At 42.3% G+C, this 27,041-nt stretch overlaps 1 protein-coding gene across 4 annotated transcripts in view; it reads left to right on the top strand.

The window, feature by feature from the left end:
• Nucleotides 1–27,041, top strand: part of LOC102236168 (PH and SEC7 domain-containing protein 1-like) — a 96,707-nt gene that overhangs the window by 23,308 nt on the left and 46,358 nt on the right. For 3 of the 4 annotated variants that reach the window (XM_023340723.1, XM_023340722.1, XM_023340724.1), the window contains 4 exons: nucleotides 14,716–16,984; nucleotides 17,749–17,866; nucleotides 19,167–19,698; nucleotides 21,297–21,764. In XM_023340723.1, coding sequence (XP_023196491.1) covers nucleotides 14,951–16,984; nucleotides 17,749–17,866; nucleotides 19,167–19,698; nucleotides 21,297–21,764 — 3,152 coding nt within the window. In that variant the 5' untranslated portion in view covers nucleotides 14,716–14,950. The remainder of the gene's footprint in view (nucleotides 1–14,715; nucleotides 16,985–17,748; nucleotides 17,867–19,166; nucleotides 19,699–21,296; nucleotides 21,765–27,041) is intronic. The other variant, XM_023340725.1, reaches the window with a different exon arrangement.

The following is a 27,041-nucleotide window of genomic DNA, read 5'->3' as shown; positions in this document are numbered from 1 at the left end:
AGATCTGAAATGAGATCTAAACACCAGGTTGCACTACACCTGGTCAATCAAGATGCAGAGTACTTAAAACCAATGTTAGATCTGGAAAAATACAGCAAACTAAGAAGAGTGTTCAGAGTGACAGCCTGGATAAGGAGATTTATCACAAATGCCCGCTCCAGAGCAAAAATCAGTAGTGAGCTGACAACAGAAGAGTTGGAAAAGGCAGAAAAACACTGGATAAAAGTGACTCAGATTCAATGTTTCAAGTCAGAAATTGATATTCTAAAGGAAGATAAATGCCTCAACACTGACTCTAAAATTCGAGAACTGAAACCATTTCTAGATGAAGATGAGCTGCTTTCTGTTGGAGGAAGGCTGCAACAATCTGAACTTTCATACAGAGAAAGACACCCATGGATTTTGCCTGATCATCACAGATACACAGAAATGTTGGTTCAGTGTCAACATGAGAAAATGATGCATGCAGGTATACAATACACCTTAGTGCAAACTAGAGAAAGATATTGGATTGTGAGAGCACGCCAAGTAGTCAAGAAGGTCATCTCAAGATACACATTTTGTAAGAAATTCAACGCCAAGGCAGGACAACAGACTACTGCACCACTGCCAAAAAATAGAATAACAGAATCTCCACCATTCAATGTCACAGGTGTGGATTTGCTGGGCCGCTCTATGTAAAGGAACAAGGTTCCATGAGAAAATCATATGTTGCACTGTTTACCTGTGCTGTAACTAGAGCAGTGCACTTGGAGCTGGTTTCAGGTCTGTCCACAAAAAACTTTCTCCTGGTTCTAAAAAAATTCATCTCAAGAAGAGGTTTGTGTAAAGTGGTCTACTCAGATAACGCCATGACATTCAAGAGAGCTGAACAGGATTTAAAGAAGCTCTGGGAGAGCATTAAAGACCCACAGCTGCGAAACTTCTTCTCTGAGAAGGGCATCGCCTGGAGATTCATTGCTGAACGAGCATCCTGGTGGGGAGGATTCTGGGAGAGACTCGTCAGGTCAGTAAAAGTAATTCTACAAAAGGTACTCGGCAGAGCAAAACTAAACTTTGAAGAAATGTGAACAACTCTTACTGAAGCAAAGGCTATAATAAATTCTAGACCTCTGACATACGTGCACAATGAGGTGGATGAGCCACAGCCTCTGACACCTGCTCACTTCTTAGTGGGTTAAAGACTCACTAGTTTGCCTCCAAGAGTATTCCCAGCTGATACCAAGCATCCAACAGCAACCAAGGAAGAGATGACCCGGAGATGGTGGTACAGGCAAAGACTCATGACCAACTTCTGGAATCGATGGAGGAAGGAATACTTGTTGGACTTAAGATCAGCGCATCGTTGCGACACCCCGACGCCGTCCAAGCTGCAGGTGGGAGACATAGTGCTCATTGGAGAGGACAAAACTCCGAGGCAGAGCTGGAAGCTGGGGAGAATTGAAGAGCTGTTTCCAGGCCGTGACGGACTGGTGAGATCGCGTGCTGTCCGAACGACAGCTGGGACTGTATGGCGGAGACCAATCCAACTGCTATATCCTTTGGAAATTTAGATAAACTGTTTATCAGGGGGGAGGATGTTGAGAATTTGTTTTGGGTTTAAGCAGGATTTGCTTAGGACTTAATATTTGGGATATTATAATTTAATATAAATAACTATTTTAGTTGCAGTTGTTTCATAAATCTAGTCAGCATTTGATAGTTAGTATCTGGTTCAAAACTAACTATTGAGAACCTTTAACAGAATGGACTCTATATCCCATGATGCTTTAGAACTAGTAGAAGAAGAACTTGAGGTTAGAGGAAGAAGTGAACTTAGGACCGTTGGTTTTCCGAGAAAAGAGCTATGTTAGCTGAATGCCTACACTCTGTCGTATATTATTATGTACGATTCATTCATCCTTTTTCTTATTCACTAAAGTTCATCTGAATAATCCATCCGACTCCTTTTCGTCTTTGAATTAGTCGAATATACAACAGAACGTTTGTCTGGAAAACTAAGTTCCAAAATAAGTGGACTATGATCAGATATAACTATACTATCGTATTTACAAGTTTTAATATTAGGACGTAGTTTTTTATCTACAAAAAAAAATAATCTATACATGAATATGTTTGATGAACTGCAGAAAAGAAGGAATATTGTCGGGTACATGGGTATAAATATCTCCAAATATCCACAGCACCGTAATTCTGTAGAAATGACTGTAAAACTATCGAAGACTTCGGGAGTGAAAAGTTTTTGGTCGAAGAGCAATCCAACACTGAGTCCATGACAGTGTTCATGTCTCCTCCAAGTATCAGTTGGTGAGTATCAGTTAGAGGAAGGGAGTGAATCAAGTTATTGAAGAATTTAGGGTCATCAAAGTTAGGGGCATATATGTTTACTAAAATAATAGGAGTGTTAAAAATGTGACCCAGTCACAATTAAGTACCGGCCATTCGAGTCAGTCATTATATCCGACATTATAAATGGAGTATTTTTATTGACCAGAATTGCTGCGCCTCGTGCTTTACCATTAAAACTAGAATGAAAAATTTGCCCAACCCAACTTCTTTTAAGTCTTGAATGGTCTATATCTTTACTTGCAGAAAAGCTATATGTACCTTAAGACGGCAGAGATGAGAAAGCACCTTATTCCGTTTCACTGGATGATTCAATCTTTCTACATTCCAGCTAATAAAATTAACATGGCAATCATTACTTACAGAGGTATAGTCAGTGGAACTCGACATCTACATATACAATGAGAGAAAATGGTCCAAATCACATTGATTAGTCCTGTCCATGGTGTACACTGTAAGTTTGTAGTCAGAAAACAAAAGGCGCACACACACAAAGTAAGAAAAAGAACCAAAGACAAGTACCCACCCATCCCTTCACATTCAGTGTTGTCCCCAACTGACAAACACAACATCCCCAAAGCCTCTCTCCTTTCTGTAGGAACCATTCACCATAAACTCAACCACTGTCCCATGCAAAAAAAAAAGGGAATCTAAACTATAAATCACCCATTTACCCCAAAGCGTGTTGAAGAAAGTCACATCAAACATTGTATGTAGTTTTTCTTTTAAAACAAGAGCGAACTCCTATAACAACTAAGGTAACATAACATAAGGTGTGTATATTTAACGTCGAATATACACTAGTTCGGGCGGTACAGTTTGCTTGGTACCCAATCTACCAACACTACCATCCACTCAACTGCCCAGAAACATAAACAAACGTACCATCCGTATGCATCAGTCTGCAGATGCAGGAGAGTCGCTCAAAGTTTTTCAGACGAATCCTGTATCCTGCTCACTCAGAGAGGGGACCAAACTTGCATTCAATAAAGGTTTTCGCTGACTCAGGGGAATCAAAAAATTTTGTTTCGCCATTCATGGAGATCCGAAAATGAGCAGGATAGATAAGACCGTAGCGAACTCCGTCTTTTTTCTGTAGTAGCTTCTTTATCTAATTGAAGGCAGCCCGGCGTCTGGACAGGTCAATGCTGTAGTCGGGAAAGATAATAATCTGCTCCCCTCGAAACTCCAACTTGCCTTTCCGTCTAGCCAGCTGTTGTATCTGCTCCTTCTCCTGGTAGTAATGAATTTGGCGATTTCCTCTTTAATTTCACCTCGTAGGTATTCGTTTTCCTCTCGAATTACTTCTTTAACAATATCGCTGAATGTAAGCAGCATGGCCTGGTCTATAGCTGCTTTGCTAGCAGCCTCCGGGTTATTAGCTTGCGCTCCTTTAGCAGATGGTTTAGATGGCATTTTGTTCGAGAAAAGACAGGAGTACGCAAAATAACGTCGACTTTCCAGTTGCAATTCAGAATATCCAAGAGTTGGGCTGCTTTGGTCGATTTTTAAAACTATTTTAACCAAAAATGTTGGGACCCCGTGGTTCGCACGTCTACTCCATAACGCGACCCTAGTGGTCAGAATGTAGACATTTTTAATTATGATAATAATTATAATTTCTAATAATAACTTCTTCGAAGGCAGGGCTACATCATAACTCATCATTGCAGCATCAATTTGAGCAATAATAACATTGCAATATTTCCGACTCTAAGAATTAATAGATGCTAAAGGATACAGTGTAAAAAACAATCACATTCTAATCCACATTCCTATAATCAATATGCTGCAGTCAATCAAAAACATGGTTCTCTCTAAGGATAATATAGTTCAATCATGTACAGGGCATTACCGTCTAAGAGGCCGGTCCCGACTCAGAGGCCTGTCCCGACTCAGATCGGGATGAGTCCTGACTCAGATCCCGGTCCAGACTCGGAAGTCGGTCCAGACTCAGAGGCAGGTCCCCCCGACTCAGATCCCGGTCCAGACTCAGATCCTGGTCCTGACTCAAATCCCGGTCATGACTCCGATCCCGGTCCAGACTCAGAGGCCCGTCCGGTCTCAGGGGCAGGTCCCGACTCAGAGGCCGGTACCGTCTCAGAGGCCGGTACCGACTCAGAGGCCGGTCCTGACTCAGAGGCCGGTACCGTCTCAGAGGACGGTCTGGCCTCTGAGGCCTGTTCGGACGCAGGGGCAAGTCTGGACACAGGGGCAAGTCCCGCCTCAGAGGCCGGTCCGGACTCAGAGGCCTGTCCGGTCTCAGAGGACGGTACCGTCTCAGAGGTCGGTCCGGTCTCAGAGGCCGGTTTGGACTCAGAGGCCTGTCCAGTCTCAGAGGACGGTACCGTCTCAGAGGTCGGTCCGGGATCTGAGGTTGGTTCGGACTCAGAGGACGGTACCGTCTCAGAGGTCGGTCCGGGATCTGAGGTTGGTTCGGACTCAGAGGACGGTACCGTCTCAGAGGTCGGTCTGGGATCTGAGGCCGGTTCGGACTCAGAGGCCTGTCTGGACTCAGAGGACGGCACCGTCTCAGGGGCCGGTCCCGACTCTGAGGCCGTTCCCGTCTCAGAGGCCGGTCCGGTCTCAGAGGCCGATACCGTCTCAGAGGCCGGTACCGTCTCAGAGGCCGGTCTGGACTCAGAGGCCTGTCTGGACTCAGAGGCCTGTCTGGACTCGGGGGCCAGTCCCGACTCTGAGGCCTGTCCCATCTGAGAGGCCGGTACCGACTCAGAGGCCGGTCCCGACTCAGATCAGGGTTGAGTCCCGAGTCAGATCCCGGTCCTGAGTCAGATCCCGGTCCTGAGTCAGATCCCGGTCCTGAGTCAGATCCTGGTCCTGAGTCAGATCCTGGTCCTGAGTCAGAGGTCCATCCTAACTCAGATCCCAGTCCTGACTCAGATCCCGGTCCTGAGTCAGAGGTCCATTCTGACTCACATCCCAGTCCTGACTCAGAGGTCCATTCTGACTCAGATCCCGGTACTGATTCGGAGGTCAGTCCTGCCTCAGATTCCTGTCCCGACTTGGAGGTCGGTACCGACTCGGAGGCTGGCTCAACTTCTGGTCCACAGTTAAAGGGTCCTTGAGGCTGAACCATGTCCAAGTCGTCTCCACAGCAGACAGCATGTCGGATCCACTTCCAAGCCTTTCTTAGATGGTCCTTCCGCAGATGAATTTTCCTGGGTCGTGTCAAGGTTCTTCTGAAACTCTGTATAATCTTGTAATAAACGATTGGATTGTCACTTTTGATCATCTGAAATAACAATTTTCTCACTATATCATCATTGCCACAGAGTAGTTGAAAGATATCTTTGCAGAGTTTCCTTTCCATCTCATCAAAAAATACAAAATCTATGTCCTTTAGTTCTTTCCAGAGTTCTGGAGCAAGCTTGTGGTGGACAGGGTCGTTGTGCTTCATTTTGTATCCAGATCTATGACTAGACTTGTAAATCAATTGCCAAAGAATTTTTTCCACCATATCTCTCCTGTCATCTTCGGTTCCCCGTCTGAATCCCATCTCTTTGGCGTCCCTCAAAAATTGTTCTGGTTCCATGTCTGCCTGAGTATAAGCCTCACTCAGGCAATTATCATCAGAATATATGTCCTCACTAGGAAAAAAAGCTTTTCTGATCGTTGTTTTTGCAGATGTAAATATTTTCCTTGTAGGAACAGGATTCTCCAGGTGTTGTTTGATTTTTTTCACAATAATTGCGTGTCCATCTGGGTAATAAAGAAGGGCAATTACGTTCAGTCCAGATTCGAAGTTGAATGCATCTCTAGCGAGACTTTGGAAAATCCTTTCGCTGAGTTCCTCTGAAATGTCTGATAGCACATCCACGTTTAGTTCTCCTGTTTTGCTCAACAGTAAAAGCAAAACTTTCTGGTGTTGCTCACAGAAGGTTTTTTTGACGAGATGCAGAGTTGGATCATCTGCCACCTTTTCAATGACTTGCCACAGAAGTTGACCGAGAAAATTTCTCTTTCGATAATCAGGAGTTGTTTCACCTGGATGGACTTTGTTTGAGCAAGTCTTCTTTATCTTTTTCCAAAATGAGACCTTAGGTCTCACAAAAACGTCACTCTGGGAGCTTTCGTCCGTCATCTTCATTGCGCTGTCCAAAATATCCAAATGAATTTTGTGTTGACTGACCAGAGAATTAACTGATCAGTTGGTCATGGACGTTATGACATCACAGAGGCATCCTTAGAAGGGCCTCAGACACTGACATCATTTCAAATCAGGCTGATGACATCATTGTCAGCAGCATGGCAACTGTTGCTAGGGTTCTAATAGCTCACAGTGAGCATGCGCTATGGAAAAAAAAAAAAATCTGTGGGCACTAAATACATTTTTCCCACAAGTGTGAACTGGAAGTGACCTGCGCAGGTTTGCCAGAACAGGGGGGGCCAGGGAACCATTGGACCCTCCATTTTACTGCCCTATACATTTTTGCATTCACACTATTGAGTTCCACTTCTCTGGTAAATTTCGCCCAGCTTCTCCTCCTGCATACTTTGTGCTATTTTCACCATTTAACTTTTATGCTACTCAGCTTGCTCTCCTAATGCCGGCTGTATCTCTTGGTATTTGTAACCTTCATACTTTTTATAATATTCAGCTTTTTATGAATTTTTCACCCATGGGGAAACGGCTTCATCCTGTGGCAGAATTGAGAATTACAATATAAAATGTCCGTTGTGTTTCACAGTTCATGTCTCTGGTCGGCTTCAAACGCTTTTGCCATTTTCACCAAAAGCATTGAGCATTCAGCATTCACACTTGTATTTTCATAGGAAATGCACTCTTTCTAGTTTCTTTCTTTCTAACATTAGCCTAGCATTGCGACAGCAATCTACATCAGTTAAAACCCTTAGCAGAGTGAGGTTCAGTAGTTTTCTATGGACTTTTCGCAGCCTATTTGCCACAACATTATTTTTTCAATTTCACCTGGTAAACCCTTTAATATTAAAGTACTTGCAGATAACTGAAAGATACATTTACATACTTTAGATTAATCCAAATAAATGTGGGTTATTTATCTATTTAACTGTTTAAATATTATACATTAACGAGATGATTCTATACTTTAAGTATTAAAATGTTTTTAATTTGTAAGACGTTCAAATCTTCAATTTAAAAATGTGCAAAAAACAAGAACAAAAAACAAAGAGGATTTGGCCATTTTGCACATTAGATTACTGTGTATGACTGTCTCCCAGTACCTCTAACATGTATGAAAGCTGGCTTATTTGTCAACGCATAAAAAATAATGAATTTGATCCTACTGAAGTTCTAATTTCTTATAGAAATAGTGAGCACAATGTGCCTGAGCGTCAAAAATTGGAACAGCTCATTCACAAACACTTGGAGACAAATAAGTGACATTTCTTTTACTTGCACGTTTGGGGTAATAAAGCAAATTGTGATGTTATTATGTTATTAATTTATTCTCATCAGTACAAAGTTGTGTCCTGTCTCTTATTATTGCGTCTTCTCACTAACAGCAAATAGGAAGGAGGACATTAAGAGAGATAAACTCAGCCATAATTATCACCTGGGTGTGTTACTCCTGAGGAGTTTAGTGTCTCTCAGCTCACAGCTTCGGCTTCATTACCTCTTTGAATCTGTTGAGCCCAGTCGGGGTGCTCAATAGTGGTGAGCACCCCGATTTCAGTTCTGGTGCTGATTTGAGTTCTGGCCCTCTCTTCTTCACACGGTTGCTGTAGTTAAGTCACACTGGAGGCGTTTTTGAGCATCAACAGTCTGTGTAAGGTTATATTACAGTGTCTATATTGGTTTTACATCCAGGTTTGTACTGGGTCACTCCAAAACTTTAGGTTACAGTTTCTTCACCATTCAGGTTTGGATTTGTTTTTGTACTCTGGGTCATTCCTGAAGCTGATGGCAGCTTCCTGCAGCAGGATTTTCTAACAGGTGGAAGGAGCTGATGGGTAAACACAGCAAGTTGTCAATGATTTGAAGCAGCAAATGAACCTCAGACCATCACACTAACACCACCACCATCATATTTAGTTATTGGTTTAATTTGATGTTGTTAAAGGTAACGTTGGTAAAATTGGAGTACTTTCAGTTTACAAAATATTTCCCCAGAAAGAACTTGCTTTTTGACAAATATGAGACGGGCATTGGTGTCCTCTTTGGTGGTTTTTACCTTAAAGCTCTCATAAATGCCACTTTTGCCCCGTCTCTGTCTAATTGCTGAATGTTGAACACAGTTCTGCACTGAATCGAGTGAGAGCTGCAGGGCTTTGGATGCTCTGGGCTCTTTTGTGACCTTGTGGGTTGTTGATGTGGTCTTGGGGTAATTTTAGTCGCCCATTCCTGGGAAGGTTCAGCACTGTTCCATGTTTCCACCATAATGGTTCTCGCTGCGGCTCAATAAAGTCATAAAGCTTTAGAAATGGTTTTGGAACCCTTTCCAGACTGGCAGGCGTCAATGGCTTTGTTCCCGATAATTTCTTGGATTTCTTTAGATCGAGACAATATGTTCTGCTGTTTGAAATCTTTTAGCAACCCTGCTTTTTTGCACTTAAAAAAAAAGAGGTTATTTGACAGCTAGCTTGTGGATTTTCTATATTTGCCTGGGTGTTTAAATTTGTGTGATTATATAAAATGCCCAAGTGAGTTAAAAATAAATCTGTGTGGGGATAAAATCAGCATTTCTTTGACAATTATAGTTTGCAAAATTTGCCTAACAGCTGTTTAAGATGAACTTTTCTTACTTACTTATTTAAATTACAGCCCATGAAAAGTCAAGATGTTCACTTAGGCTGATGTGCTAAACGGACTGAATATTTCAATGATTGCTCAGCCATTATCCCTGGATCCTGTTTGTGTTCAGTTCTTCATTCAGTGAGTCAGAATAGTGAGTGGAGGAGTCCGAAGGCAGCAAGGTCACCGCGTTTGTGGTGTTGATTGAATATCTTTCTCCTTTTATTTCCATCAATAAGCCTCTCTGGATCTTTCTCCGTACTCAGTCACACCTCCTGCTGCCTCTGCGTGAGTCACAGGACTCGTAGCTTTTGTGTGATTGTGTCTTTGAAGGCACCATCAGGAGGAAACACTAAGTCCCTTTAAAACTCGCCTTTCTTGTTCCTGCCAGTCTGCTTAAGCTGCTGCTTCGGCAATTGTAATTCAGGACACAAAAAGTGGATGTGGAGTTTGAACTGGGGGTGTATTTTCATCAGATTCTTTATTATCTGGAGAAGTCAGTCGGTGCTCTTCGCAGAGCAATATAATGATTTGTCAGGCTAATGCAAACCCGTTGATGTCCGTTGTTATCCATGCGGTTAACATAAGCCTTCTTGATCTCCTAAGGACTTTAATGCAGAACTTATCATGTTGCTGAAATTGTAGCGCACCAGCAACATCCAAGCTGAGAGCTAATATTAGCACAGGCCCCCAGCCGCACAACATCACATCAAGGGAGCTAATATTAGAGATGCATTTGCTGCCTCGGGTTTAATTACCTGTGTGATACGTCTCATAGACACGTACGCCAAGGACCCAAGGAGTTTTTCCCCACGTGTGTGTGCACACGCGTGCGTGTGTGTGTGTGTGTGTCCTTTTGTGTCTCGGGGGAAGACAAGAGGATGAGTCATCAGTGTTGAGCAGCTGTGACTTTTTGTTTATTCAAGGTTAGATGAGGGACTTTATTTTCTTTTTATTTCAGGTACATCTCCCACTGGGCCTGTCTCTGCTGGTAAAGTGCTGAAACTCTGACATGTTGGCCAGATGTGACACGTTATTTGTCCAAACTAGAGCATCATGGTTCATTAAATCTGCTGGGGTTGTAGAAGGCCACATAAGAGCTCTTTGGTTGCAGCAACATGCAACCAAATTTTCCATGGGATCTTTTTAAAGGTGGAAAGGAAAATATAAGTGTAATAGATAAATTGTTGAAATACCAGATCCTTAGACCATACCTCACAAATATATACACCATATTGTGTCACATTCCAGCTATAAACATCAGAGTTTATTGGATGTTGTGAGACAGATCAACACAAAGCAGATTATCACTCAAATGGAAGGAAAGTGATTAATGGTCTCCAAAATGTGTTACAAAAGATGATATGAAAAGTATGGCTTACATTTCTACTCAGCCCTCCTGAGTTAATACTCTCCATTGGATTCTCAATTGGCTTTAGACTTTGACTAGGCCATTTCAGCACATCAGTGAACCCATGACTACTGCTGTAGTACCATTAGATAACCTCTAATGGTGGGAGTGTAACAAAGAAAATTTATTTGACTAGGGTTAAACTAGTGCTGAAGTCTAATAATGTCGAATTACATTTATGTCTGAACCTGGAAGTTTTTAAATTGCAGCAAACCTATCTACATGGCAGCAATAACTGCAGGTCAAAAAATATTTTGGATTCACACATGTTTTGGGAAATCTTTTCTGATTTTTTCCATAAATCCTCAGCAATGGTCCAGGAATAGCAGACCCTTGAAATTTTGGCTGAGCAGTCATTTCACAAATCTTGACACCGGTTTTTGAATGGTTTTCATTTTTACTTTATTTTTTTCTCTATAATAACTTGTAGATGGCAGTATTTACAGGGATTTTGGTTGTTTGTTGGTGGTTTTTATTTTACTTTCTTTTGCTTCTTTCTTGTTTGAATTGTGATTTCTTTTAATATAATGTGAAAACTTAATAAATATATTAAACACTAAAAATATTTTAGATTCACCAGCTGATTTATTCAATGAGAAGGCTAATAACTGTTAACAATACAACTTAACAGCAGCGTATTTCTCTGCATTTTATGCTCATAAAATGAATCTAAAAGTGAAGATCAGAGTAATGGGACAAAAATGGACAGAAGTTCAAATAAACAGTTTGCTACTGCACTGAATTTTAAGCAAACAGCAGCCATGTTGGTCTGAAATCTCAGCAACTGGAAAAAGTCCAACTATTGTGTCTGCTGTGTCCCCTTCGTGGCTTTTTGCCTTCTTATGGGTTTCATTCCACTACAGCTTTATTTTCATGACTCCTTCATAAAGTCAAGATCTGTGAAGTATATGTTCTACCATGTTACCTGTGGATCTCTGGAGGTCAGTGTTATCGTCTTGCCTGCTCTCGGATTAAAACTTTCCTCCCCTGGCCTGTTGGTTTACATCAGTGGTCCCCAAACTACGGCCCGCGGGTCAGATGCGGCCCGCCTCCACATTTGGTCCGGCCCCCTGAACAATACCAGAGTATTTTCATATATGTGCATTTTTATTTGATAAGTTGGACTTTTGCAATAAAATGTTCCTTAGTAATGAACTTTATTTATTATTAACTATTAGTTAGTAACTATTTTATACATGCATATAATTGACCCTAACCCTTTTTTTTATGTGGAGAACCCAGTGTTATTTGGTTATTATTTATTTCATAAATAGTGTTATTTCCTGACTTTTGTTCTCTGAAGAATCCAGAAAAGGTTATTTGATTGTGCTTTCTGAAAAACAATACATTTTTATGTTTAGCACTCTTACAATCGTCACACTTTTTCTGTTACAAACTGACCCCGGCCCCCCATCAGAGAAGGGACAAGTTATGTGGCCCTCACAGGAGAAAGTTTGGGGACCCCTGGTTTAGACGGACGGCCATGTTTCGGTACGTTAGCAGCTGTACCGTCTTCTCTCTATTTTCAGATAACTGATTGAAAACAGCTATTAAAATGGAGGGACATGTTTTGTTGCAGTGAATAGAGGCCGAGGCCGATATTTGCATCCGTTTTACTGCTTTTACCTTCTTCCTTCTTGTAACTTTATATTCTGATCATTCTGGCTGGCGGCCATCACAGCTCTCTCCTTCACACACAAATCTGTCGTCCTCTTCGTGTTCCAGCTTTCTCTGATGCTCCCTCTCTCCATGTCCAACATCATCCGTCTCGCTGCCTTCACTGAGTCTGTCTCAGTCCAAGCATGAATTAATGGATGAAGGAGCACAAATGGAGTTCAGGCTCATCCGGTCTATACAGAATCGATACCTGCCAGAGTATTCCTGCAGACTTCATCTGTTGGTGGGAAGAAATAGTGAAGATATCTTTGAACTAGAACATGAGATGCTTTGTTTCTGCACACCATTAGATCATTAAGTGGTGATACTACCAGCATTAATTGGCTGAGTCACTTTAAATGTTGTGAATATTTATGCAGTTACTTAATACATGTTAAGTATTTTTATTATTTGTCTTCATTTTTGTAGAAATCTGTTGGGTTTTTTTACATTACAGGGATTTTTTGTCATTTTTTGCCATAAAAGCGGCAAAACATTCAAGGTGGTGAATATTTTTTTATATGCGCTGTAGTAAACTCAGTGCACCCACCAAGGACTGGCCGAAAATTTAGAAATCATCTAAGTCTAGTCAAAGCCCAGATCTTGATATATCGAAGTGATGTGGGGTAACTTCAAAGGGGGCCTGTTAGCAAAATTTACATTGTGCATGTTTTTGGGTTTTTTTTGGTCTAAAAGCAGTTGAAGTGCTTTAAAAAGCCCACCCAGCCTGATTTATGGTAAAAAGTTAATATTTTTGGTGTCTGGAAAACCGTCCGATTGTTGAGTCACAATCGACAGGGACTACGCCGTTGCCTAGCAACCCCAGCCGAGCGCAGCCTGTCACATAGCAACCCCAGGCTGCTGAGAAAGACGTGTTTTGTTATTGACTTATCATCCAGAAACCACTTGCTGAATCCTTGTTGGTTGTGCAGGAGGCTTCACTTTTGCTTTTCAAAGATGTACTGCTGTATAATTGCGCATATGTTTACAGTCATTTTCATGTGCGGGTGTGAACGCTGAGTTTAAGCTTATCTGCTTAAGTGACAAGAGGCTCTAAAATGGCTCACTTTGAAAGGAGCTCAATGTAATCTTATATAGAAATAATTTTGTCCATAAAACAAATGAACATGTTTTATATTGCCCATAGAGCTATCCCTACCTGTTCAAGGAAGCGTAAGAGATTGCCTTTTAACTCCTCAAACACACAACAATTAAACGTGACCAGCTTAGACAAACTTCAGAAACGGGTAGATGTTTATAAAGAGCACCTAGTGATTTCAGCCTAAAGGGTTAAGGCCAGCTCTTAGAGATCCTGCATTTTTATTAAGAAAAGGCCTTTTTAGTTTTTTGCTAATTGAATAAAACAAGGTTAATTTTTCACTCTCCTTTTTAGAACTTAAAAATAAATTGCACATCGATGTGTTGATGTTTCTTTTGGCTGAGCTGAAACCTAATCCTAACTTTTTCATGTCTGTTCAGAGTCAGATCTGCTGTGAAAAGCCATATGTTTTATGCACAGGAACCAACTAAACTTGCAAGGCAAGCCAGAAGCGGGAAGCTGAGCCTGACCCGTTTTGAAGTCGTGGCTAAAACAGCAGTTGGGGTTAAAAAGAGGTGGCTGTCTGCCCATCCTGTGTGCCAACTGCTCTCAAGTTCCCATTGTTCTCACTCTGCCAGTTTCAACATGGATGTTGTCTCCCACTGCTGCCATATGGCAACTGCAATCTGCAGCTGCTAGCAGCAGACTGGAGCCCAGCAGCCATGACAGAGTGACTTTAATTTTACTGCACTCTTCTGTTGTCTGCTGCAACATTGGCGTGAAAAGCCAATCTGCATGAAGCTTAGCGGTGTAATGATGACAGCTGCAAAGGATTCAACTCGGATGAGCTCAGCAAAGAATTAAATACTTTATTATGATGCTGGTCAGAAATACCGAGATCCACATATGTTCAGAACTGAACTTTCAAGCTAAAATACACCACCTATAATATTTTGTTAAACTCAGGAAGTTGCAGGGAAATTAAATATTTTTTGAATCCATCGACAAGCTTCTGTGTGGAAACTTATCAGAATTGGTAGAGGATAGCCAAACTGGTTGACACACATATTTTCAATAAAGTTGAGGTGGGTTAACATCAGCCTCCTATCTGGTATCCGTTCCAAAACTTGTTAAAGTTTTTGTTTTATTTTTAGTTTAGTTTAGTTTCTTTGGCATCTCCATGTCTCATGATTGGTTCGTTTCTTTCAAATGAAGCTCTCACTATTGTCAAAAAAACTCCAAGATAATAAAATTATCAAAAAATTTTAACTTTTTTTTGAGATTTGAAAATAAAAAACACTCTGATTTATAAAACATGATCACTTTATGGACAATATGAGAGGACCTGAATTACTTTTATCTGAGTTTTGTTTAACATTGTTGAGAGTAGCATGCTGGAAATATTTGCGTCTCATTTGGACAAAACTCCCACACTTGGCTTCTTTTAGAAAAGTGAGTGTTTTCACTTGTCCTTTACCAGCTTTTCACACTCATTTGGCATATTAATTCCGTCTCCTCTTTCATTCACAGGTATGAGGAGTTGGGAGCTGTTGGCGGCATCCCCTGGGCATGTTTTTGCTCTGTGTCTCTGCTTTACACGCAGATGATCTGGGAGGCAGAAGAAAGACTGTCTAAAAATAAACCACCAGCGGCAGAAAAGCCTAATTCCAACCCAACAGGGAGGGGGGGAAAGACCTCTCTTTCACCCTGTCTGAGTCTTTCTCCGCTCCGTTTCTGTGTCCTCATTAAGAGCTGAGGGGAGGTCATGTCCCAGTCTGGAAAAGTTCTTCATCTTTATGTGGAGGTGAGATCTGCCCCAGATCAGGCCAGGGAGAGCGACGAAGGGATTGCTCAGAGGATTCCAGTTGAGGACAGTCCTGTCGAGCTCCTCTCCCAGCTAACGAGCCAGACGGCTGCTGGAAGGACCGCCACAAGTCCCCAATGCGTTCTGGACCAGAATCACAGTCAGTCTCCATCTCAACACACTGTCAACTTTCAGCTCCAAACATCCAGCAGCTCACCTTCAGTCACCAAGCGCTGTAGCTCACCTCTACACTCATCCCTCTTCTCTAGAAGAGTCGGCCGCCCTCTCACTCCTCCTGATGGCCAGCGATCTGTGGTCAGCTTCAGTTACGTCGAAAAGTCCAACGTGAAGACGTTGGACAGTTCACGCAACTCCATGTGCGAGAGACGAGCGGGAGATGAGCTGTCCACGCCATCTCGCTTTCAGAAGCGTCTTAGTGACCAAGTGTGGTTTGATAGTCCCGGTTCGTCGTGCAGCTCAAGCCCCAAACTGAGTTTCCAATCTCCAGAGAGTCACCAGCAGACCTTCTCCCCGGGACTTCGACAGCCGCGTTTGGATCCGATTGGCAGAGCAGCTACACAAAGGGCGGTGGAAGAGTTCGGTTCACCCTTACTGAGGATTAAACTGGCCCACGCACTCGACCTCGAAGCCTCCTCACGTTACAGTCAACAGCAACGCTGCCAGTCCTGGGCTGGGTCTCCAGTCCAGCATCAGAACATCAGAGTGAATCCCAAAGAGCTCACAGATAACAGTCAGGCTATTCATGGGTTGAGAAACATTCCTGGATCAGATCAGTCCGGAAAGGCGTCAGAGTCGAGGTCCTCCTCCGACCTTCATTGTCCTCTTCAGAGTTCAACAGAGGATGGGAGGATGGCACAAAGTCCAGCTACCAAAAGACCCAAGAAAACTTCTCTGCAGGAATTAATCTTTCAACCAGGTAATAACGGAGTCGAAGGTTTGAACCAGTTGAGCGGCAGCAAACCTTCGACTCCAGCTCACAGTCCCGAAGTCGCCCGCAGGCTAGCAGAGGAAGCTTCCAGAGTATCTTCAATGTTGACGGAGGCCAGGAGATCCTCATTGCACAACCATTCTTCAGGCATGAGCAGCTCAAACTCTGGAGAGTCCTCTCCAAACGCACAGCACTTTAAGCCAACCCTAAAGATGAACATCCCTTTAAATGATCAACACATGCCAGCAAATGAAAACACAGACTCTCACCAGCCGGAAAGCTCCAACTCTTCTCATGGCACACGTCAGGAGGACTGCTTTCAGGAAGCCCAGCATCAGAGCTCAGTTTTATCAGCACAGCAGAGCTCCCCAGCAATCCCTTCTCGAGTCCTCCGTCCCTCTCATCCGCCCACTGAGATCAGCTCTCCCATCAGAGACCCAAGGCTTCTTCAAGCTGAGCTCCGAACACCAGAAAGCCCCACCCTGCATCGCTGCCAGACTCCCCAGTACACCGGGGACTCCTGGTCCCCAAGCCTGGACAGGAGAGGAGACCTGAGCTGTTTCGAGAAAGGGGACTGCACAGAGCTCTCACGCAGGCTCTTCATCAACCAAAGCGTTGAAGAGGGGCCGGTCAGCTGGACGTCCAGGCAGCAGTGGAGGAGCCAGCTGGAGAACGAGTCTGGGTCCGAGTCCAGCAGTCACCAGCAAACCAGCCGACTGAGGCGGCCACTCAGCCCCATGGCCCAGCAGAAACGGGCCGAGCAGAGGAGGAGGGAGATTCTTTTGCTTGGGCCTGTGGCACTGGACTCCGAAGAGGAGGATGAGAGCTGTGAGGACGAAGGGCACGGTGAAGAGGCGGACGGAGGCGATCCCAGAAGGGCAGGAGAATCTCCAGAGGCGGAGCAGAACGGAGCGATGACGGGTTCTTCCTCTCGGAGTTCCAGCGGCGTGACGGGGAGCTTCGGGGACAGAGACTCCTTGTCCCCAGAGTCAAGTCAGTCCAGTCACCAGAGCAACGAGACCGGCGTTGCCACTTCAGGAATACAGGTGAGCAATGAATTTAGAGAGTCCTCTATTAGTTAATGCATTAAACATTTGCAAGAATAAAAAACTGTTTAGAGCGTTAAATTAAAAACTTGTAGCAGTTGTTTCCAACAGATCATATCTGCTATAAAAGTACTAAAGCCGCAACATCTAAGTAGAAAAGTTTATAAATGTAAGTAATTGAAAAAGTTACATATTGAGTGAAATCGAGTTACTTAAAAACTTGAACTTGGCTTTAGACCAATTTCTAGCACAAATATCAAACTACTTCATTGACTCCCTTTACAAGGAGGGTAAAGTGCAAAAGGTCGTTGATATATAAAAGCTGGATGTTTCCCAGTTTTATATCCAGTTACATTAGTGAAAAGTCTAATAAAAGGAAAACCTGTGCTGAAAAAAGTTGCAGAAGGGTAACTGGAGTCTTAAACTGTAATCCACGCTAAAAGAGTCCAAATCCAAACACAATCTTTGTATCACACAGGGCATAGGCTTTCATTAGGCTACTTTTATTGTTTTTATTTTAATATTTAAAAATAACTTATTTTTGGGTTTCATCAGCTGTAAGACAGATGTATCAGAATTATGTCAATGAGTGAATTCATGTATATTTGTGTTTAACCTCTGGTTCAACGTGGAAGTTGCTCCCTGACTCAACTCCCATGTAACAAGCATCAGAGCTAGATCAGTTTTCAGTGAAGAGCACATTGTGAACAATCATAATAGGACCTTGCAGATTAACCCTTAGTTTGTCTCTGTGTTATTTACAGACAGACAGTGGAAGTGCAGCTCCTGTTCCTTCTCTGCACTGTCAGAAGATTGCTCGGGCCAAATGGGAGTTCCTGTTCGGGACCTCTGCAGAGGAAACTACTGGCAAAAGGAGTAAAAGTAACTGTTGCACACATCGAACAAAGGAAAGAATAAGAAACTTTGCTTCCATTATCTAGTTTTAGCTCTTCGAACCAAAGCAATGGCTTCCATAGTTTTATGGGGAGATAAGTTACGTCACATGGTTGCAGTTTGACTTGACTTCCCACAGAATGAGACTTGTTTCTTGTTAATGCTGCAAAATCTCCTTACTGACACTTACTGCTCATAGGATTATTATTCATTTAAAATACAGTCTTAAAGCAATAAAGGTCATAACTAAAAAACGTACACCCTCTTTTGCTCCTAGAGTTTAATATATTAATACATAGATCTGGTTTTTGCAGAATCTACAGTTACTTCAATCTACCCTCAAGTTTACAAAACCAATAAAAGTCTTAAGAAGTCATAAAGTGTCTTATGTTTAATTGTCTTCATTCTAGAGCTTAAGAAGTCCAAATTATCCAATTTTTTCATTCATTCCAGGTTTTAAATGTAAAGATAAATTGGCTGATTCATCGGTTTCTGTTTTTTTCTACAGTTAATTTGTGGTTTGTATTTCTGGCTGAGTAATCTGGGAATTATTAACTGTGTCAAAAAGACAAACCACATGACACAGTCAACCAAGCAGCTCTGCTCATTACAATAATCTCACCAAGGTGTCAGGGTGCAATCACTTAAGTTGAACTCTAGTTTGTTTGCGTAGAAAGTCTGTTTCGTTAGAGGAGGTGTGAATGTGTAATCAAACTCTGATGAGGACCAAAAAAGCTAACTCTGGTCTGCATTAAAACCCAGGTCTAAGTTATGTTGAAGGGAACTTGGTTTGAATGGAAATGCGAACACCAAGCGGACCAGAGACCACTCCAAAAGCAGGAAGTGGACTATAGTGCAGGGCATTCTGGGTAAATACAACCAAAACAAACGTGCAAGCTTAGCAATAGCGGGAGAAATGACTTGTAGGTTTTACAGACAAAAGAGAAATCTTACAACCGCTAAAATCTAGTACCACTCCATTCTGGTTAACATTTTGTGAAGAAGAAAGTTGCAGTCAGTGTCTTCTTCTGAGGTTTTTGGTCCTTCTACGAGAAAGTTTATTAAAATGCCTAGAGATTTAAAAAATAGAAAGCTCAGACTGTGAAATGCTCAGACATGAAAGTATGGATTCTTTAATTCGAGCCTGGCAAAGATCTCAACATAGTTAGCAAGATTTCATCTAGAACTAATAATGCACACTCCTATTCCCATGATTGTATGCATAAAAGATCAATCTGAGCTCCATTTCCTCATATTAATCATGTTATTAAATCATGCTTCTTTCTAGATTCCCTGGAGGCCTCCACAGCTCCCCCCAGTGGTAACTCCAGCGAGTCTCCCACCCCGACTCCTCCATCCTCCCTGCCTCTGCTGTCGGCCAATCACGACGTTCAGCACGTGGAGGTCGAGCTGGTGACTCCTCCCCCTGCCGCCATCGGGATGTCCCCCAAAACGGGCATCATTCGCCGGACGCTGAAGTATTCCGAAACGGACCTGGATGCCGTCCCGCTCCGCTGCTACCGCGAGACGGACATCGACGAGGTTTTGCTGGCAGAGCAGGACGACGCCGACTCCGCCTTCGGCAGCAACCGCAGTGTGCAGGGCACATCTGGGGCTGGGAGCAGCCCTCTGAGGGGGCTGGCCTATAGGAGGACAGGTGGGGAGGAGGAAGAGGGGAGTGAGGATGAAGAAGAGAAGGATGAGGAAGAGGAAGAAGAGGAAATGGTGAGCTGGGCGAGCGTGAGGATGCAAGGCGACAGCAGGAAGCAGCGGTATGCTGCTGAAGAGGACCCAGAGGTGTTTGGGCGTCTTCTGACGAGGTGAACAAGTTTCCCTCAGGCTGAAAACACACACTCACCGGCCACTTTATTAGGCACAGCTCGTTAGTACTAAGATGGATGACCTTTGCTCTCTGAGCTGCTTTAATCCCAGCAGGGGTGTCAAACTCCAGTCCTCAAGGGTCGCTGTCCTGCAGTTTTTAGATGTGCCACAGGTACAAAACACTGGAATGAAATGGCTTAATGACCTCCTCCTTGTGTAGATCAGTTCTCCCAGCCTTGCTAATGACCTAATTATTCTATTCAGGTGTGGTGCAGCAGAGGCACATCTAAAAGTTGCAGGACAGCGGCCCTCCAGGACTGGAGTTTGACATTCCTGCCTTACAGGTTGAACAATTCCTCAGAGATATTGGTCCATTTCATCATAAAAATATCATGCAGTACATGTGTTTTTCACGTCCCAAATGTTCCACTAGACAGAGATCTTTAGGCCACATCGGCTATCAGACTATGATAAACTTTTTTTCAAGTTAAAGAAAATAGTTTGAGGTTATTTGAGCTGTGATTTGGTCCATTATCCTGTTGGAAATATGGAAATACACGTCAGAAAATTTGTGTAAAGTGCCAAGAAAATATCCCCACAGCATTACATAACCACCACCTTTAGTAACATTTCAATTCTGGCTCACCAGCTGACTTGTAGCTGAAATCTAGACTCATCAGACTAGACAGCTTTCCTCCAATCTCTTATTGTAAAATGTTGGTGAGCCTACGTGATTTTCAGCCTCAACTTCCTGTTTTTAGAAATGTCCGAACCCTCTGTTAGAAATTAAACAAGTTGTCTTAACAAAGTCTGGATCAGGAGTCTGCAACCTTCGGCTCCGGAGCCATAAATTACTCTTTGGACCTTCCACAATGGATCTTAATTACTTTGACTAAAAATGAGAAAAGAACCTACTAATAATTTTAAATTTAGATATACCAACAAATGCATGTTTTTCAGTTTATTCCTGAAATATTTGCATCGAATTTCCTTAAAAAAAAAAAAAGACATTAAAAGTCATTCTAGTGAATTTTGCTGTCATTAGAATTGCACTAAAATCTTTTTTGTCATTAGGTTGGAATCTATGTACTTTTGTATTTTTAAAATAATTTTCCATCCCACAGAAAAAAAAAAAATCATCCTCTTTTTATCTGCAGCGTAAAAATTCTAAATATAGAAATAAATAGGTGGTTCTTAAAAAATGACAACTAATTTCCTATAGTTTATATAAATATAAAATTATAAGTTGCCTTTAGATGAGTTGTATTTGGAGAGTAAAGGTTGCTGCTGGCTCAGATGAATGAATGAATTGAACTGCTGTCATGCGATTGGATGGTTGGCCATCCATGCCAACAGGCAAGTGAAAAGGTGTGCCTAATAAAGTGGCCAGTGAGTGTATATAAAAAGAAAACTGAGCTGTGGGGGAATTTTGCTCCAGCATAAATCTGGATCTGAATCTGCATGTCTCCTCCGACCTCATTTCCAGCTTGGTCGTAAACACACATGTTCACATTAATTATTCAGGATGAAAAAGTAGGTTTTCATCCTGGCAACATCCGATTTGTTCCATTAACATAAAAACCCTTTTCCCGTTTAGACCAATGGAAACATTTTTCGACAACCACAATCCTGCCCTCAAGTCCCCCATCCTGGTCTCCGGTCCCCGCTGCGCCGCTGAGGATACATTCAGCAGCCATTTTGAGAGCATCATGGAGTCCCACCGAGCCAAAGGGACGTCCTACAACAGCCTGGACAGCGAGGAGCTGCTGACCTCCAGCACCCAAACTGTTCTGAGCTTCGATCTGCCCACGCTGACGCCCGCCATGCACGGGCCGGTGTACCAGAGCGCCCGTCAGATTGTGCAGCTCAGCTTCGCCCCGTTGGCACACCACGAGAGGCCCAGTCTGTCCGATTCTATCTTTACGGTGACGGGGGACTCGGACGCCACGCGGGCCCCCTCCAGTGAGAGGCTGAGCAGCGGCTCGGATGATGTGATGCCAAGAGGGCGAGAGTGTGCACAGCTGGGTAGCAGCTGGTACATCAACCCGTCTTTCTCTTTGTCCAGGTGGGTTCCCACAGCTGGTAGTCTTCCTCCGAAGGGAAGGTCACCCGTTACAGGCTTGTGGACGGCAACATGTTGCATGTTTTCGTCAGAAAACAGTAAACCAAACACTTCATCAACTCAGCCAGTCAGATAATGTCATTTTATCCCTCATGGGGGACTTCACAGCTTCACGTCTCACAAGCTGCATTCCCATTGACCTTAAAATTACAAAAATTGGAATTACAAAAATAAATTTGCTTAATGTAAATATGCCAATTTTGGAAAAATTCAGATTTTTCAATAAAAAGTTTTTGCGCTAGAATGAGATGGTTTTTCGACTGTAACAAAATTAGTGTAAGAACACCAATGGAAAATTTTTTTTTTGCATCATGTGAGTCGTGATCTCACATGAAAAAGTATTAGGAGGATGATGGCACATCGTGTTTTTTATTGACTTACTGCAGCAACAAACTCTTAATTGTGTCTCTTATTTAATGGAACATCACAATTGCGAAATTGTCTTTTTGACACTGGTGGAATATCAACAATGTTTTGCACACGTTTGTAATGAAAACACAGATGGTTCAGATGGTTGGAAACCCAAAAATCTTATTCTGACATTAGAACACTCTTAGGTTGTGACTTATAGCATCAGTGAGGTATTTAAAAACAAACTTAGAGCTTATTTTTAAGTAAACAGGGAAGGTATATTCAGGCTGCAAGGAGGGGAGAGAGAGCAATACTTTAAAAGATAAGAGTAATGTGGAAGTTGCTCTCCTTTATCTTGTTGAGCTTTCTGTGCCTTTGTACAGAGTTGGCTGCTCTCTGGCACGGCAGTGGAAATTCAAATCTGCTCCTACTGTAAATCATTTTCTATTGCTCACAGCAGGAAAGCTTCAAAAATCCTTTGAATGTTGCTAATTTATATTTGTATTTTACAATTCCTAAAGACAAATCAGAATCGGTTTATATCTATATTGTCAGGTAAAACAATATAGAGTGGATGTCTACCACAAAACTGAGGGATTGATTTCCTAATTCTGTGCCATCTAACTGTAGGGCATGTGAAGTCTTTTTGTGTGCTGGAATTTATATTGACAGAACAGCTTTTCATGGGTAGGAATATGATTAATATCATAAAATGTTCAGTTTGTAGTTCATCTGAGCCACTATGCCCACCTACTCACTGTGTCATACAGGAAAACTCTGGTGATAAAAGTCCTTAAAACAGTAGTCTCCAAAATAGCAGACTGTTGTTTGGAGGTTTCCACTGGATCCAGATCGATTGTATAATTGAATTAGGAGTTAAACTTTAGTTTATGTTGATTCATTCATTATAAGAACAAAATAAGACAGTAAGAAAAATAAACACATTTACTTGCCCTTTTCTTAATTCCCTCATTTGTGGCTCACTAGTAACATCAATATACTTACTGAACCCTGTCAAGTGGTTGAAGTAAAACGTTAGCCAGCAAAAAAGAAATGCGAGCCAAGAAATATACTGATCAGGAAAACAAAATCTAAAAAAATGAGTGGAATATTTTTAGTTAGACAGGAATGGACTTATTTCAGTTTCAGTTTATTTATAAAGTGCCAAAACTTATGTAATCCAAGGGCACTTTACAAAAAAGTAGAAAACATCCAACTTATTTATAGAAATATAGTCAATTGAATTCAGCGGCGGGGTGCTGGTGCCTGTCTCCAGCGAACATTTCGGGCAAGAGGCGGAGTACACCCTGGACAGGTCATCAGTCTGCCGCAGGGCAACACAGAGACAGACAAGACGCACAACCATGCACACACACCTAGGGAGAATTTAGAGGGACCAAAACAGTCATGGTTTTGGACTGTGAAGCCAGAGTACCCAGAGAGAACCCACGCATGCAAAGGGAGAACATGCAAACTCCATGCAGAAAGACTCTGGGCCGGGAATCGAACCCAGGACCTTCTAGCTGCAAGGCAACAGTGCTACCAGCTGCACCACTTCAGTCAATTATGCATGTTGAAATTCAATCCCAGTTATAAAACGTTGAATCACTCAGTTGGTTATTTCAACCCAAATCCAGCCGATTATGTCAAGATACTGGCTTTTTCAGCAATCCCTCTTAATTTACACATAATACATGTTTCCTCTTGGAGATGTTGCTGTTTCTGTCATATTGAGAGACAGAAGTTTATGAAACATAAAAATATTTGCAACAAAAGCATAAAACCACTAATCATTGTTGTTGTTTTCTAAATATACTTTATGAGATGCTCATTTCAAAAACCTGTTAACATTATTGAATGTAATGCAAACCTGAAGTCATCATTTAAACTTCAACATTAAATCGGCACTAAATCATTGCCACTGCGTGCAAGGCCAAGTTTATGAACAAATCCAGGAACTGTTTAATCCGACAGAGTCAGGAAAAACTATGAGCCAGAGTCAGTGAGAGAGCTGACTGATGTTCTGGCTGAATGGGAGCAAATCCCTGCAGTTGAGACCCAAAATCTGCCTCAAAGCCCGAAACCCGTAGAGCCGCAGCGTTTAAAGCTGTAGATTAGCGCCGATCACTCAGGAGGGACGTTTTCAGGGGTGTAATTGCACATGCATCATATGAGGCCATTAAAAAAAGAAGCCTTAACAGGAAAAAGCCTTTAAACTGAATACAGTCGCCACTCGGACGACCTCAGATTTTCTGCTATGTTCTGTACGTTTAAGTCAAAGGTCTAAATTACAGTTAAACCCCGAGACGTTTGTTTTAGATGGAAAACAACACAACCCAGATGCAACATTACACTCAGTTTTACCTTGTTCCTCTCATTCTGACCCTCAGCTAAAACGTTAGCACACATATGGATCACGACGGAAAGAACCACAACCTTCTTATGTAACATGGTTTTATTTTAATTTAACCTATTTTTATTTTAAATTTGTAAAAAATGTGCTTGTTTATTCTTTGAGTCTATTTTTTGCTTCGTCAAAAAGTCGTTTCTCCAGACATGTTATCCTTGTATCAAGTTCTGTTACGCTGCTCTTGGCAGTTGGCGGTTGCCACAGCAACCAGCAACTGACAGCTCCTCCTCCCTTTTTTTCTGTTGCCGTCTGTAACTGCCGTCAACTTGATTTCCTCTTTTGTTAGAATACATACAGTGGACCCGAGTGTGTCTGTCGTGAAGTCGACCTACTGGACTTGAGGCGAACGTAGAAGCTGAAGTTAGCTCCATCTTTAGAGTGGCCAGATCCAGCCGTAAAAAAAGGGCCATGTTTCATGTTGAGAATGCCGCCATTTTGAATTTCTAACACAAGTGCCTGCACACATCTAATTCTGCGACCGAGTCTGGAGCTGAACGGAGTGTGTCCACTGCTCTCTTTTGTCTTTCTCTGAACAACTGGCTGAACACCCTCCAGGAGTTAATGACAGGGATGTGGACTAAAACTTTCCTTCTGGTTGGTCTTAAAAGAGGCAAATTGGGTGATTTGTTACCATTTGAAGCTGAGATTGCAGGTTACAAACTTTTGACATGCAGGAGAAACTAAAAGCACATTGTTGTTAAAAACATTCCAGTGTTTATTTTATTGTATTTTATTTTTTCCAGGAACTTCAGATGTTCCCGTTTTAACATCTTGGTTGGTGAAATCAGGGCAGCTTTAGACACAGTTGAGTCAAGAAACCAATGAAAATCTGTACAGAACTATCAATGCTGGTTTATTTCCTCTGAGAACAAGGTGTAAAGTTTTGCCTGAATATTCTTCATAGTCCTGCTAATATGCTTTTCCACCAACTTTAGAGCATATGTGCGTTTGTGTGCGCACACCCCTATACATGTGTGTGTGTGTGATTCTCCTTGAAAAAAGCAGTGCTGCATTGGCTTAAAGTGAAGGTCACAGCATCAGCATATGGTCCCATGCTGTCTACCACACAGATTACACAGGAATGTGTAAATCCGTCTTGGACTAAGTGTGTGTTTTCATGCACCTGTGCTTCCAGGTATCATGGATAAGAGTGTAGGTGAAATGCATGTTTTGATTTTATGCATGAAGGTGGGCTTTTTGTGAGTGTATGGTAGAACAGAAAGCTGTTGCTGTAGCTATGAAAGACTCCCCTTGATTATTCATTCCAGTTTGCTGCTCAAGAGCTTTTAAAATTTTTTTTTTATCATTCTATCCTTAAAACATGTGGAGCATTATCGCCACATGTTTTCACTGAGCTTGTATGACATATTAAAGTCAAACTATGGTCGTTATCTGTTTGACTTTTTGTCATTGTCACAATGATTTAGAAACTGACCGCACTGCAGAGGCAGAAAAACCAGCGTGCTTGTTGCTTTGTCCACCAGAGGGCACCGAACGACATTGGTTGAGTCTGGCTTTCAACTTCTGTAAGGTTGTGTGTGTGTGTGTGGCCTTGTATTTGATACATTTTCCTAACACACACTACACTGTGGGACCGGCTGCTTGGGGAAAAGTGTTGATTTTGGGCCAGGGTTTAGGTTTAGGTGTGAATTGTGTTTAGGTCAGGGTTACGTATGTACTGGTAATGGTTTAGGGTAAGACTGAAGAAATGAATGGATGTCAATGAAAATTCCTGGTAAAAATAGAGAAACATAATGTGTGTGTACTTGTTTAGCTATTATTCTTAGGACCATTTCTGGCATATTTACTAACTTTGTGAAGACTGATGAGCCTTGTGGGGACCAAAGCCTGGTTCTAACACGGTAGAGCCTCTTGTTCGGGGTTAGGTTTCGGGTTGGGCATGTAATAATGATTAGGTTTACTGCATGGATTGTAGAAAAGAATGAAAATGAATAGAAGTCAATGCAATGTTCTTTTAACTAAATACCATATGTGTGCTTGTAAGGAAGTAAGGAGTTCAGTCTGCAGTTTCAGCTGATACATTCCTGTTTTATTTGTTTTAAATACTTTTTTTTGTTCCATAGTCACAATTTCACCTCATTTTTTTAAGACTCTGCACACAAGAACAGGGTTGAGAAGGTCAGTGTTTGCTCAGCGTTGCCCTTATCAAACTTTGCTAAAGGCTGTGGAATCCTGGATGGAGACGATGCGGCCCATTTCCCCCTATGACCTTCTTCCCACCTCACAATTATGCATACTTTGTGTTGATCTATTACATAAAATTCCTGTAGAACATATTTGAGTTTTAAGACTTTTGCAAGAGCTGTAAACGTAGGAGTTTCGCTCCCCTTTTCTCCTACTCATTCCTTCGTAGAGCCACCCTTTTCAGATGGTCTGGATCGTTGGACAGTGGCTCATTGTGTGGAGCTGCCAAGTGGGCCGAGAGAGGCTGACACCGG

The sequence above is a fragment of the Xiphophorus maculatus genome, chromosome 10 (assembly GCF_002775205.1).
Source record: "Xiphophorus maculatus strain JP 163 A chromosome 10, X_maculatus-5.0-male, whole genome shotgun sequence".
NCBI lineage: Eukaryota > Metazoa > Chordata > Actinopteri > Cyprinodontiformes > Poeciliidae > Xiphophorus > Xiphophorus maculatus.
This window is presented reverse-complemented; position numbering and strand designations above follow the sequence as displayed.